Source organism: Cyclopterus lumpus, chromosome 14, assembly GCF_009769545.1.
Source record: "Cyclopterus lumpus isolate fCycLum1 chromosome 14, fCycLum1.pri, whole genome shotgun sequence".
NCBI classification, from domain to species: Eukaryota; Metazoa; Chordata; class Actinopteri; order Perciformes; family Cyclopteridae; genus Cyclopterus; species Cyclopterus lumpus.
This window is the reverse complement of record NC_046979.1, coordinates 7,338,948-7,352,207: the sequence shown is the minus strand read 5'-3', so window position 1 is coordinate 7,352,207 and position 13,260 is coordinate 7,338,948. Positions and strand designations below refer to the sequence as shown.

The 13,260-nt window shown below is 41.6% G+C and overlaps 1 protein-coding gene across 2 annotated transcripts in view; it reads right to left on the bottom strand.

Annotated features, from left to right (window-relative positions):
- dpysl3 (dihydropyrimidinase like 3) overlaps nucleotides 1–270 on the bottom strand; it is a 30,597-nt gene extending 30,327 nt beyond the window's left edge. Inside the window, exon 1 of one of the 2 annotated variants that reach the window (XM_034551017.1) lies at nucleotides 56–270. In XM_034551017.1, coding sequence (XP_034406908.1) covers nucleotides 56–94 — 39 coding nt within the window. In that variant the 5' untranslated portion in view covers nucleotides 95–270. The remainder of the gene's footprint in view (nucleotides 1–55) is intronic. The other variant, XM_034551018.1, reaches the window with a different exon arrangement.
- Between the last annotated feature and the right edge of the window lie 12,990 nt (nucleotides 271–13,260).

Sequence of the window (13,260 nt, the reverse complement as noted above, 5' to 3'; positions counted from 1 at the left end):
CAGCGGGCATCAAAGTTCCCACAGCCAGCGAAGCATAAATAACTCCTTTACTCACTGTGATCTTTGGGATGTTCTTTTTTCCTTGGTAAGACATGGTTCGTCCGATTCCACCGTTAAAGTCAAGCTGTGAAAAACGGTATTCCCTCTCGGATGCTGCAGCGGCCCTCGCCTGGATGGGAGCTTCAGGGAATGGTCGCCACTCTGTCAGTGCGATGTAAAGTGCCTCGCAGAGTGCGGTAGGAGCGTCTGTGTTCTCAGTCACCCGGCCCCTCCCTCAATCGGCTCAATTGGAAAGAAGGCATGTCGCAATCTTTCCACCGGAGGGCGCAGTGGAGCAGCCTGCAGCCAGTTGTCTGCAATACTGAGCTGTCGCCCTGTTTTGTTTTCTCCTGAATATATTTTTCTTCCCAAAAAAATAATCTGAACTATCTGGTTTTAAATGCAGCATGTTGTGTGTCTAATCTGCATATCAGAGCCAAAGTCACTAACGAGGCCAATAATAATTGACTTTATCAACATTAGGTACTGAAATCAAATGGCTACTTAGAAATCTTTTTAAACTATAATGCAGTATGCAGTACTGTTCAACATACTGCCATTAACTGAATAATTAGAATGTTTAAGATAAATAAATAGTGCTTTAAAAGGGATTTCGAAATTAAACAAAAATACTGAAAAAAAATAAAAAATATATTTAAAAAATGTTCAGATGTCTTTTTTCATCAACACAAGCACATCTCTTCAGATAATATGTACTTAAACATGACTATTTATATGTTAGGAGTGTACATCTTTACACATTAAAGCACATACCCTTCAGATTTTGTTTTTGTGAACACAGAGGAGGAGCAAAATGGTGTAGCAGCTGTCACAGAAACTGCCCACCACATTACACACCCCACATGTCTACTCACCACGACACACACACACACACACACACACACACACACACACACACACACACACACACACACACACACACACACACACACACACACACACACACACACACACACACACACACCCTCTCTGTGCATGTCCCCACCCAGCCATGTGTCTCTATTGTTTGGACCTTAAGTGGATCCCCTTTACTCCACCGGTCGATGCCTCCACCACTCCCCTCCTCAGCACTAATGCACCCATAACGAGGTTCAGAGACATGTGAGTGTGTGCCTGCCTGTGTGTGTGTGTGTTAATAGTATAGTAGTGTAGCAAAATGTGTATAGTAGTGCACATTTACTTTGTGATTAATATAATATGCTTATTATCTCATATTAGTGTTTATTGAAAAGATTTTTTAAATGATCTGTTTTGTGGATGAGGCATTCGATAATTTGTCATTTCTTTAAGTTTCATTATATAAAATATCTATTTGTGTTGATGCTAGTGTGTGGGTGCATACATGTGTTTGCCAAACCCTCTCACCATGGAACTTTGGCTGCAAGAAGAAGCGCCTGCATTCTGACATGTCCTTTCATGGCCGTGAAGCAGTAAGGCATTACCTCAGCATTCCCCCGGCCTCGGAGAATGCATCAACAACTCACATCAAGTTTGCAGACCTGTTCCCACTGCAGGCCGCATTAACCAGCTGACACTGATAGACAGACAGGGGGCAGACAGATCAAGGATGCAGAAAAAACTCTGCCAGGCCATCGAAGCTGCACCAGCAGAAGAAGCACAGAGGTGGCCCCAAATGGAGGAGATAAACATTCCCTCCAATACCTTGCAATCATATTAAATGACATTACTCGCCTATACACATTAGCATGGTCGTGTTTACTAACAAGGGATCACTTCATACGCATGGATGTCAGATAACTTAGAAAGTGGCACTGGTGAGCTTCTCACTGGTGAAGGTTTTGAATTTTGTGGTGAGGAGGTTTTGTTTGTGACATAACTTAAAGTGGACTGTCTAGATCTGCTCTCAAAGTGTCATGAGATAAGATAACCCTGACGACATCACTATGACATCATCACGGTTATTTTCTGAGACCAGACAAAGCTACAGAAGACTTAGTAATAACTGTACTTACAGGCTGAGTAGTACTCCCTATGACAAGTAAACTGACCATTATGTGTAAAATTGGCGGAGTAAACCGACTGATGCTCTCTTTCTCTTCCCGATTCCTTCTGTGAATCAGGATTACGACGTCATATTTTAACTACTGCAGCTTTAACAACTACCTCGAAGGATGCCTTCATAATATTACTTGTGGCTCACATGCATAGATGTGTATGGGCAAGCTTCAATGTGTCAATGCGTATGTCTTTTACTGTATGAGTAGGTCAGCGTGAATGTAAGTGTATAAAGGGCTCCTACCAGTCTGACCGCCACTCTGCAGGATAACAAAGGGGCACCCCCTCCCCCCCACTCCTAATCAGCTCTCCTGGGACCCTGGCTAACCACTCCCCACTCTTCACTCCATTACAGCAGCTGATCGCACTTATTAGTTGAACAGACAAGAGGAAACCAATAAAATATAGTCATGATAGTTAATGTTCATTAGTACCATTAAATTAAATTCATTTATATAGCACCAAATCATAAAATAAGTTATCTTAAGGTAGCCACGCCCTAAAGCATACCCTGCTTTATTGTCTATTTTACTCTTAATGGAGCCATAATTTACGAAAGGAAAATCAAGCTATATTGAAGAAGACTTGAAACTTGTGATTGAGACCATAAACCTCTGTGTACAACGTTTACTGAGGTATTAAATCAAGTGAGAAATAGGGTCATTTCCTTTGTCGCCCCCTGCTGGCGATCAGAAAAAATCCAAGTTTAAAGCACTTCCACATTGGCTTCATTTTTCAGGACTGCAGGTTGATTACTACAACGTCCACACAAGCTTATTGAATATCTACATTATTTGACCAAAGCCATAAAATAACCACATTAACCCAAACAATTAAAAGACTATAACAACAACAACAGCATTTTATTGTCAACTACATTCGGAATTAATTGAAAACGTGAAACTGGTGCACTTGAAACTCTGAAAAGAGACACTCCAACATGTCATTAGTCGGCATAAAGAGGTTCATGTTCAGCATCCAGACTATGAGGTCAGAAGAGTAAGCATGTCCTGACTCTGTTGTCAGTCTGATGTCTTCAAACTGTTTCCAAACAAAAGCAAATATGCACAGTCTAAACTATGTCTGTTGATTTCCGCTGAATCATCTGGTCACTCAGGAAGTGCAATATTGCAGTTCAGTATCAAACTTCATGGGGGGGGTATTAAGGTGTGATGTAAGGACTCAAATAGGTTGGATAGGGTGAGTGCACCGGCCAAGTTTGCAGCCGTGTCTCCAATGAATCAACGTGGGGAGACAACAGAGAAGAGATCTGCGGCCGCTGCAGAAACAGCAGCAGTTTGGTTTTGCTTATGTGGTTATTGGAGCGAGCAGTATTTAAGTATTAGAAACACTAAGTGGGACTTGCATCATGGACGCAAGAGTATTTGAACGTTCTTAACAAATAATGTACACTCTTTCTATTGTATGTGTCTCTTTTGTTGTCAGTTTTTTTTTGTTGATGACATAATTGAGTCATATCACTAGTGCTAAATAGGTGTTTATAGTGTTGCTTTCCAAAGACAAGAACAAGGGTTATGTTGCAGTACTGAACATTTCGTGTTAATGACATTACCAAAATCAAGAAAAAGTCAATTTCATGCATTGCCGCTTTAAAAATATGACACTGAGTTGTTATTGTTATCCTCTAAAGACATACACAGCATTCAGTACCATTCTGAACATGATTGCATCAAACACAATCACTGCTGCTGCTGATTTCAGACCAGAGCTAATGATTATGCATTTGACTGTAATCTATGACATGTTGTGTCATAGCATCTCATAATGTTTAACTCTTTCCTGCTTCTTAAAAAATATATATATTATCTTCATTCATGTGTTCATACTGTACTAATTCACATGGTCAATAATAATAATAAGTGGCCAGCCCTGCGATGACTAACTGGTAATAGTCCTCACTTTGTCTAAAAGCGTCTTTTCTCTCTGAGCCAAACTTGCGAGTCTGTGTGTGCCAGAGAGACATGAATCATCATTTTTGGTGCCCATGAAAGTGATCTCAGTCCGACTAACTTTCCTCCTCAAAACAAGTGCCATTTAACAGCGTGTGTAGTAAATATTTAATGGCTGCTTCATAGCCCATACTTCTTATTCCTCCATACAACTTGTTTTGCTGAAAAGCTCCTAAGAAAACAACACTTTTGGAATCAGATACAAATGTAATTGTGAAAACTGGTGGCATGATGAGAAATGGAGGTTGGGTATTAGTCATACTTTAAACTATTCATTTAATTACAAGTGTCTACACATTACAAACTGTACGGCCTTGTTTTTTGTTTTGTGTCGGAAAACAAACAAAGTGTTTTCTGCAGGAATAAATGAGGCCGACTTGGAAAAATATCGAACCCTGTCTCTTTGTGAAGAGATTTTGAGATGTCACTGAAGGAAAAGCACAGGAGTAAAGAATAAACATGTTGATGGTTGGATTCCAGTTTGCTGCTTCAGTTTCAAGGTCCCAAGTCACACGGTCGTGACTTACTGGAGCATTTGAATACAGTAATCAATAATCAACAATACTCAACACCTGTCTAAATATCTAAATGTCTGCTGCGAAGAAGGCAAATCCAGCATAAAGGTTTCTAGTGTTTAACATGTAACAGTTAAAGTATTTAACATGTTACTGACCCACATTGAACATTATTGGTTTCGATATTGAGCCTGTATAACTACTACTAATGATACTACTGCTGCTTAACATTACATATAGTGTAACTGTGTGACTAATAAAAGCACACCATAGAAACCATGCAGCTCCTCCTAAACAGCAACAACCACCATAGTAACGACTAGCATCATCGTATAAATAATATCACCTCTACGCAGGCACATAGCAATAAAATACAAACTTGGATGTCATTGCCATAAAAATGATTTATTTATGTACCTTGTCTTCTAGGTTACGTCACTGTTTTAACTTGTAACTCAAAAAATATAAAATAGCAGGTTAATATGTTGCAACACTTGTTGAATGTTCCCCTCAGTATATTGTACTATGGTGGCTGAATTGTACTGCAGTATTCTTCAAGAGTTTACCGTAAAAACTAATTCTGTTAGCTGGGAAAATAAATGTGCTCCACCCGGAAACCACTCGTGGCTGTGTCTGTGCCTTTGGGCTCTATGACATGCATTACCCACTGGTTACTTGTTAAGGTGCCTCTAGAATGCTGTTATTAAAGTATATCTATCATTTCTTGAGGAAGGTTTATATTCTCCGGTCGATAATCTGATGTCATATGGTGATGTTACAACGGGGTTCCTAGTGCAATATGGATTCCCAGCTTCTCTCAGGGGAATATGTTTATAGGACTTGAAGAGATGGAGGGATTTCACATTGGACTTATAGGTGTGGTCCACAGCTTGTAAGCATCAGGGTCAATGTGTAAGTCAGATGCTGCTTTCTGCTCTTTCAAAAGGTTGCAAGCCTGTATTACCCTACCTCTCCATCTTTCATCAACTTTAATACTATTGTCTAATATTACTAATGGAATATTTTTACTCAGCATTAAAGCATTGAACACCACTCAGAAAACACAAACAACAAAGGGTGGTACCAGAAGAGAAAATAACAGTCACAATAGTGCAGTAGAAACCAGTCCCGTCATGTACACATGCTGCATCAGTCTGCTGCCATTCACTCCAAAATCACACTCTTCTTACCTTTTCATCTCCCAGGTTCTGCAACACTTCTTTGCCGCCGCTGGTCCTGATCCCAACCCGAGGAGAGACGTTCCCTTCAGGGGAGATCTTGTTGTCACTCACCGGGCTCTGCGCCTCCTGACCGGTCTCCCGTCCGGCGGTCCTCGGGGTGCGAGAGCCCCTCTGGCCGACGCTCAGGGCGTCAAAGTCTATGGTTTTACTCTCAAATGCGCCCTCGACGCTGCAGAACAAGCCGCCGTATTTCTGCCGGGGCACCTGGTCGGCCGTGCCGGGTCGGGCGAGATAAACCGGCAGGTCGTCCTCTGCCTTGTCCCAGTTTCCCCTGCGCTCTGCCATCGTGGAGCCCTGCACAAGTGACCGAGAAAGACGGTTAAACTAGTGCTGAAGTGGCGTGTGTGTGTGCGTGTGTGTGTGTGCGTGTGTTCGTGGGTGTGTGTGTGTTGCTGAGTCTGAGCTGACAGGCAGAAGTTGACTTAAAGCTAGACGTGGCACTGTGCCTGGGTATATGGTTTCTGTCGGATTTTAAAATGACTTTTTTTTAAATGTTTTAATGTACGCAGGATTGTGGACTTAGAGTAGTTGTAGTTCAAATTACTTACTACTACTTACTTACTTACTTACTTACTACTGGCTGGTTTTAAAAAACGTACCTTTTCACTGCGAACACCGATCCTCTCCTTTCTGTTTATTTTAGCTTGATATAAGCTCCAGTATTATATTCTCCCTTAAAGTCGCCCAATATCCGGCAGTTCCAATAATCTGCGGTGCTGATATCGAAATCAACTGATTGGTTTCAGGTGCGCACTCACCAGCTGACGTAAAGCAGGTACAAAGTGTCCAAGGTGCGAGCGGAGCTGTCCACTTTGTCGCTGTCCTTTCAGCACCACTCACGACGTTTGACGTGTAACCGTAGTAACGTGTAACCTCTATACGGCGAAAGCACCTCAAACCCAAAGTTTAGGCGCGCGTGCGCGCGTGTGAGTCCACGGCGACACCTCACGCGCCAGCACAAATGAGACAGGATGGTGTCAGCGGGCGCGCAGAGACCAGCAGCTTCCAGGCAGCAAGTCTCAAAGTGAGAGGCTGCTGAGTCCATAACGTCACTCAGTTAACAGGAACGCAATTATGTAACGGCATGTTTCACAAGTTGGAGTGGGGTCATAGTAGGGTCACTGGGTCTTTTTTTTAGTCTCATTATTCCTCCACAACATTCTACAACCTACTTTTCCCATAAAGGTTAAAGACAAAAAGAGAACACTTTTATTTCTCTAAATGTCGCTCCTGTTCAAACCAGTTAGGAAAGACTCAAATTAAAATGACTACAACCATATACTCGGCTTATGTCATCACCGATTAGTAGACTCACATCACAATTCTAATTTATTACCCTTTGTACTGTTAAAAATCCCACTTATAACTGCTGACATGGATTAAAAGTTGGAAGAACAATGGCAGTTTAGTCTGATATAGAAGAAGATGGCTTTTTTACTGTGAGCTTGAGGCTTGGTAAAAATGACCATCAACATAACAAGTAAACATGCCTTTCAGATCAAGTGTGTGCACCTATGTTAGTCCACAGAGATGTGTAAGAGTATCAAGGTCAGTCCCACCGTATCGAGAATCACACAGGCCACGTCCTCAGGTCTCACCTAACAGGTTGTCAGCAACTGATATGAAGCCTTGGTTGTTTTCAGACAAAGGTCCACTTCATGGGGAACGGCAGCCTGAGCCGGCATCCAGTACTTTCCTATCGTGCTTCTGCAGAGGAAACTAACTCCTGCATGGCAACAACATTAAAAAAAAACTATGTTATAAGCCAGAGGGAAACATCTAATTTGCAGTAAAGGAATCAATGCTAGAAATAAATAAAGTACCGCACACAATTTCCCCTTTAGTTAAAATGTAAGTTGCTTTGAAGATGGCATCATTGTTCTGATCTTATGAGCATTATATGTGTTGTTGTTATTTTGTGTCATAGTGGCTGACATTGCCTGTCTTTACAGATTATTTGACATTCAGAGAAAACACACAAGTTCAAATGCAGATGGGAAGGGGGGGGGGGGGGTCAGGGGGGAGAGGGATGATCATGCTCTATGTTCTGAAAAGACGGCTTAGTGGGGATTTCTTTCATGGGACTGAAGCTGAATAAAATATGATAAGTAGCTTTATTTCCACACATTCTTTGCCGAATACCACTGTCGCAGTTCCTGTGGCTCTGTTGGCATCCGGCGCAGCAACATGTCGGGCTAGCAGAAATTTCCCCTCATATGAATGTGATTAAAGCATCAAGGTTTGTGGAGATGCCAAGAGCCCGCTAAAATGCCCTGTCTCTGTAATTCTATGGCGACTTACAGAGTTTCTGTGTTTTAGGTCGTCCACTCCTCCAGTGTGTTACTTGTGTTTAGATAGTAAATCGTACTGAGAGAAGGGGGACAGAACCAAAGAGAACTGCATGAAAAGCATACACGTCGACACGCAGTCGTACGCTGACACCAACCAACTCAGATGACTTGGATTAAATACCACGTGAGAGAACAAGGACAGTGCTCAGAGGCTGGTGCAGATGTTTGTTTTACTGTGGTCTGGAAGAAGCAGATCGACTGGGAGGCAGTGGAGCCTCCAGCTCACACTGTCTGGTATCACAATGTCAGCGCTGTCATGATAGCTGCAAACCATGCAAACAAAACAGCCAGTCAAGAAAATACATTCAGGGCACATGAGTCGTCTGTTATTTTCTTTTTGCCAATAATGACCAAAGATTTAGCATGAATGAATGAATGGTCAAGATGCTCACTCACAGGACTTAATGAGTCTTTTAATGTAACGACAGCAGCGATGCTATAGAACAAAGCAGGAGACAATCCCCCCCCCATCTAAATATTAAAAATGGATGTAAGGTAGGCCCGGCTAGTTTAATGAATGTCTCCCTTAAGAATACAGCTCTGATGATTCCACAGGCCTAAGTGCATGTGCATCCAGGCATGATGGAAGGATGGCAGTATAGGACAGGGCATGGGAGAATCCAGACGTCTTGAGAGATTTGGCAGTGAGAGCGAGCGAGACCTTTGAAGAAGTGGGGAAGTGGGCCACTGTTCCACAGGCGAGTCGACAGGAGTCAATTCAAACAGGAAGTGCATAAGGTCTGACAAGTTCCAAGTGAGCTCTGCATTGACGCTCCTCATTCAAGAAACGAGCTGAAAGTACTGTGAATAATTGTTAAAGACAAAATCATCACCACCCACAGATGATCGCACCACTTCCTGTGATATTTCTATGTATGTTATGTGTTGAGTAATGCATGTCTGTTAAAATATTTTTTTTTTCTGCCACAAAAAACTAAATATATGTACACAGAGATATGCATTGTATTCTAACAACCAGAAATATGTTTAGCCTCACAACACACCTGTTTTTCAGTCTATGTAACATCCGACAGTCTGCCAGTTCAATTATAAGATACAACTTTATGCCCTCACATTTTTATTTTGCTCTGGCCTTTATATGACCCTAATTTAAATATTGTATATTATGAGGAACTGGGGAACTCAGACATCAAACATTTCTCTTTGTTATACACAGCAGCAGAGAGCCGGAGTAGAGCAGTAGCACACAGTCACCAGCAGGAGTGAACCGTTGGCAGCATGCACAGACAGGGTGATTAGGAGAGAGCAAAGATAAAGGCTTACATTTAAGACTTGCCTGATGTAGCCAAATAATAAAGGATTGGAAAACGGAGGTCAAAGCTGCAGGAGAAAAAAAAACACTTCAGCTGCTTTGCACTATTACTAATGCTGGAAATGAATCACTCCCACTGTTGTTAAAAAATATGAAAAGAAACCAAGTGAGCTGCTGCCAGTTTAACATGTTTAAAAAGGAGTATGAGCCATGAAGTCAATGTTGCTAAGCAGCTGAACAGAGCACACTGGGCAGCTGCATCCGCCTCGGATGGTTTGGCTGGTGACCAGCTGCTGCTGAAATAAGGTTAAAGAGCCTCCCAGGATGGACTGTCAGACATGTCTATCATGTATCCCTTCCAGCGAGGCTGGCTTTCTATCAAACAATGACTCAAGGGTCGTCATGTCATCTAGTATGACTCATAATTATCTCCGCCAGGAGGATCATTCATGATTGCATGTGCACATGAATCTGTGTGTAAGTGAGTGTCCATTGCTGATCTTGCGTTCTGCTTTCGGGTTTCCCGTTATGGCTACATGCTCATGGACTTCTTGTGGCTGCGGAGGCTCACACTTTCTCAGAAATATCCTTTTATTGCCTATTTTCTACCGGCCGTGGCCTCCTGCTGACTCCTCACCCACTACTCTACTAACGGAACTACCAGTATACACACTGCTGCGTACCTCTTAGCCGTTCACTTATCTGGGTCACTTATATAGTCTTGGACAGTGTTTGGCTAATGGAACCAGCCGCACACACACACACTGCTGTGCCTCAGCTTGGTGACTTTAATGTATTGCTTTTTTTAGGCATGATTGTGTGAGACGTCTTCAACGACAACTTACTCATTGCCTGCATAGACGCCTTCCAGTCCATTCGTTTATAGACGAGGGACTCGCCATTTGTGGGTTGTATTCATCACACAATACGGCACCTTTATAGTTAAATTATGAGTTATAAACTGCCCAACCTTTACCGAGTTTTGTCAAAAAGGTTTTAGCTGAAAAAGCATCTAGAGATGTTGGGCAGAGGAAGCGATTTCTATTTACACACATCAATGTCTTGTGATATTATGTGTTTGGAAACTGAATTGAATATAGATAGCAGAATGAAAATGGCACACACTCTTTTCACATGTTTTAAATGAATAGGCAGTTATTCATTAGTCACTGCACACTGACCTCTGAGAGTGACCCCTGTGTGGGTGCTGAGAAGAGGACAAGATATAAGTGCTTTCATAACTGTTCTAAAACTTTAAACCTGGCTCGACCCCTGTTCTCTTCTGGCTTGGTGAGGACAGTCAGGACTAAGGTGGAAAGACAGGACATTATCCTGGACTGACCCGGCTCTGTGCTCTGCGTTAACAAAAATAAAAGCTTGTGAGACTGTTGACGACTTCACTGCTTCAGTGTATGTTTTTTTTAACCTTCACGTAATATATCGCAAGTCTTAAAATGTTTCATGAGCCCTAGTATGTTTCGAGCTGTTTTTATGAATTCATTTTGAGAAACTTTTAAAATATCACAGAAAATAATGCCATCGCTATTTCTGTAAACATGTAGAATAACCGATACCAGCCACCGCTCATAGCCTATTTCCCTCTTCCTGACCCAAAGAAAGCAGAGCGCCATTAGGGACAACTGATGACAACCTCTAATAGACACTGACAGGAGCTGGCAATAACATGCACCACAAAACAATAACATGGTGCATATTGTAAAATGAAATCTGGTTCACCAAGGTACCGCAGAAAGAAAAGATTGATAAATGATGAGTTCATTCTTGACCCCGGACCCAAGGGGTGATAAAACAAATTCATGTCTCTGAGCCTTTTATATCAAGAGAAAGCTGCAGAACAGCCATTAAATGGTCCATGTGTTGAAACGGTTGATACCAAGGACAGGAATTCACTTTTAATCTGGATGAGAAATGCTCAGGAAACATCAACGATTCCATGACAACTTCATCTGCGGAGGAAGATCATAAGATACGATTTTCAGCTCCAGAAAAGATACTTAATGGACTTTTTGTTGAGACTGTTATGTCATGTCAAGATCATGAACAATCTTACTATTATTTTTTTACTCTGGTAAATAGTTAAAAATGCTCACCTTCGACACAAAACCCGTAGCAAGCAAACCTGTATGATGCAAAAAGAAGACAATTTATTCTTTAAGGTCAAAGGCCATGTTTTGTTTTATTTTTTTACAGCATTACTCCTTTTTTCTGTTTCTGTAATAATCTAGACGAAAGTAGGAGAAGGGGTTAAAGTCTCGCTGGAAGACAAAAGGGGTAAAGATGAAAAGAAATCTTCTGGGTAAATAAAGAAAAAATGTGTATAACATTATATGATAATATCAACCGCCTGAAAAAATAAATCGTTAAAACAGACCATACAAGTGGATAAAAAGGGGGGGGGGGGGAGATGCTTTTAAGGCAACTGCTAGTTAGCCGAGTTTGCACAGAAAGAGTCTCAGTCATTCCCCTTGATAAAGTGAATGGAGTGTGTCATCGTTACTGTCCGCTATGTAATGAGATGCCTCGATGCACTAGACCTGTGAATGGAGGGGTGGTATGGTGGAAGATACACCAGCTCAGGTACATAGGAACAAGGACGGCCGACTAGTAAATATTACAGGGACCGGGCAGTTGGCTTGACAGGAGAGAAGTGGAGCAGGTGTCGTGTTGCATTCACTTTCTCCCGTTTCATTTTGGGGAAGTGGCAAGAAGGCTTTAAAATAGGCTTGTTAGTATCAAAGACATTTTTGTTAGTAAAAAAACAGGGGAACCTGCAGTGGTCTTGGGACAGAATTTTTTTTGTTATAATGTTTTCCTCTTTTCTGTCATGAAATTCAACTGCTGAATTTAGCTTTTGTCTATTTTTGGTGCATCGAGGGAGTACTGATGGCATAACTGCTAGATTTGAATCAACCAATCATCCGACCAGAGTTGATCAAGATATTTTGCAAGCTAGTTTGAAAATATGTACAAGTTTGTTCAAAGGTTGTGTAATTTTAAAGGGTGAATAGAAAGACCCACAGGTGAAACCAGCACCCCCTGCTGGCCAAACAGAGCAGAACATTTCTTTAGACAGTAAATTCATAAATACAGTAATATGTTTGTGATAAAGGGAGGAGAAAAAAAAGTAAATGGGAGGCAACAATCTCATTCCACATTCATATTCCAACGATTTTTCATTTATAATTCTCAAGGAAATAAAGTTCATCTTTGCAGCCGTCACCACAATATAACAGCAATTTATACCCTTTTTAGTCATTTATAAACTACATCAACTGTTCAAGCTGCTTAAGAGAGTAAAATTAAACTGCAACTATTCACATAAATAAAAGGGGAGACTAAATAAAATAATTCAGCGACATGTACATATCAACAAATGTATATATATTTATATATATATATTACAGTAAGGATGTAGTTCAGTGGAAATCTTGGGACACAGTATATTGGTGGTAGGAGCTGTAAAAAAGAAAGACAACCAGAGAGTAAAGCTCTTACAGTCTGCTGGTTTTGAGATAAATTAAGAAGTGGTTTGAAAATCTGTGGACATCCACATTGGATCAGAGAGTGATTTCCCCCATGATCTTTTTTGTTCTCTTTTTACCTCTCCACTCAAGTCTGTCATGTCTGTCCGGTGAAGACGCGTCAACCTGAGTGTCCTGTATCCCCTTTTAGTGCCTCTACACTCCAGTCTCGGCAGCGCAGTTCTGCCTTTTTCCAGGTATAACCACTGGCGAGTCCAAGCAGTGCGTGTAAGCATCCTTCGGAAAAACAGCGAGGGCAGGCCAGCCCGGCGACTCACCATGTCCCATCGAG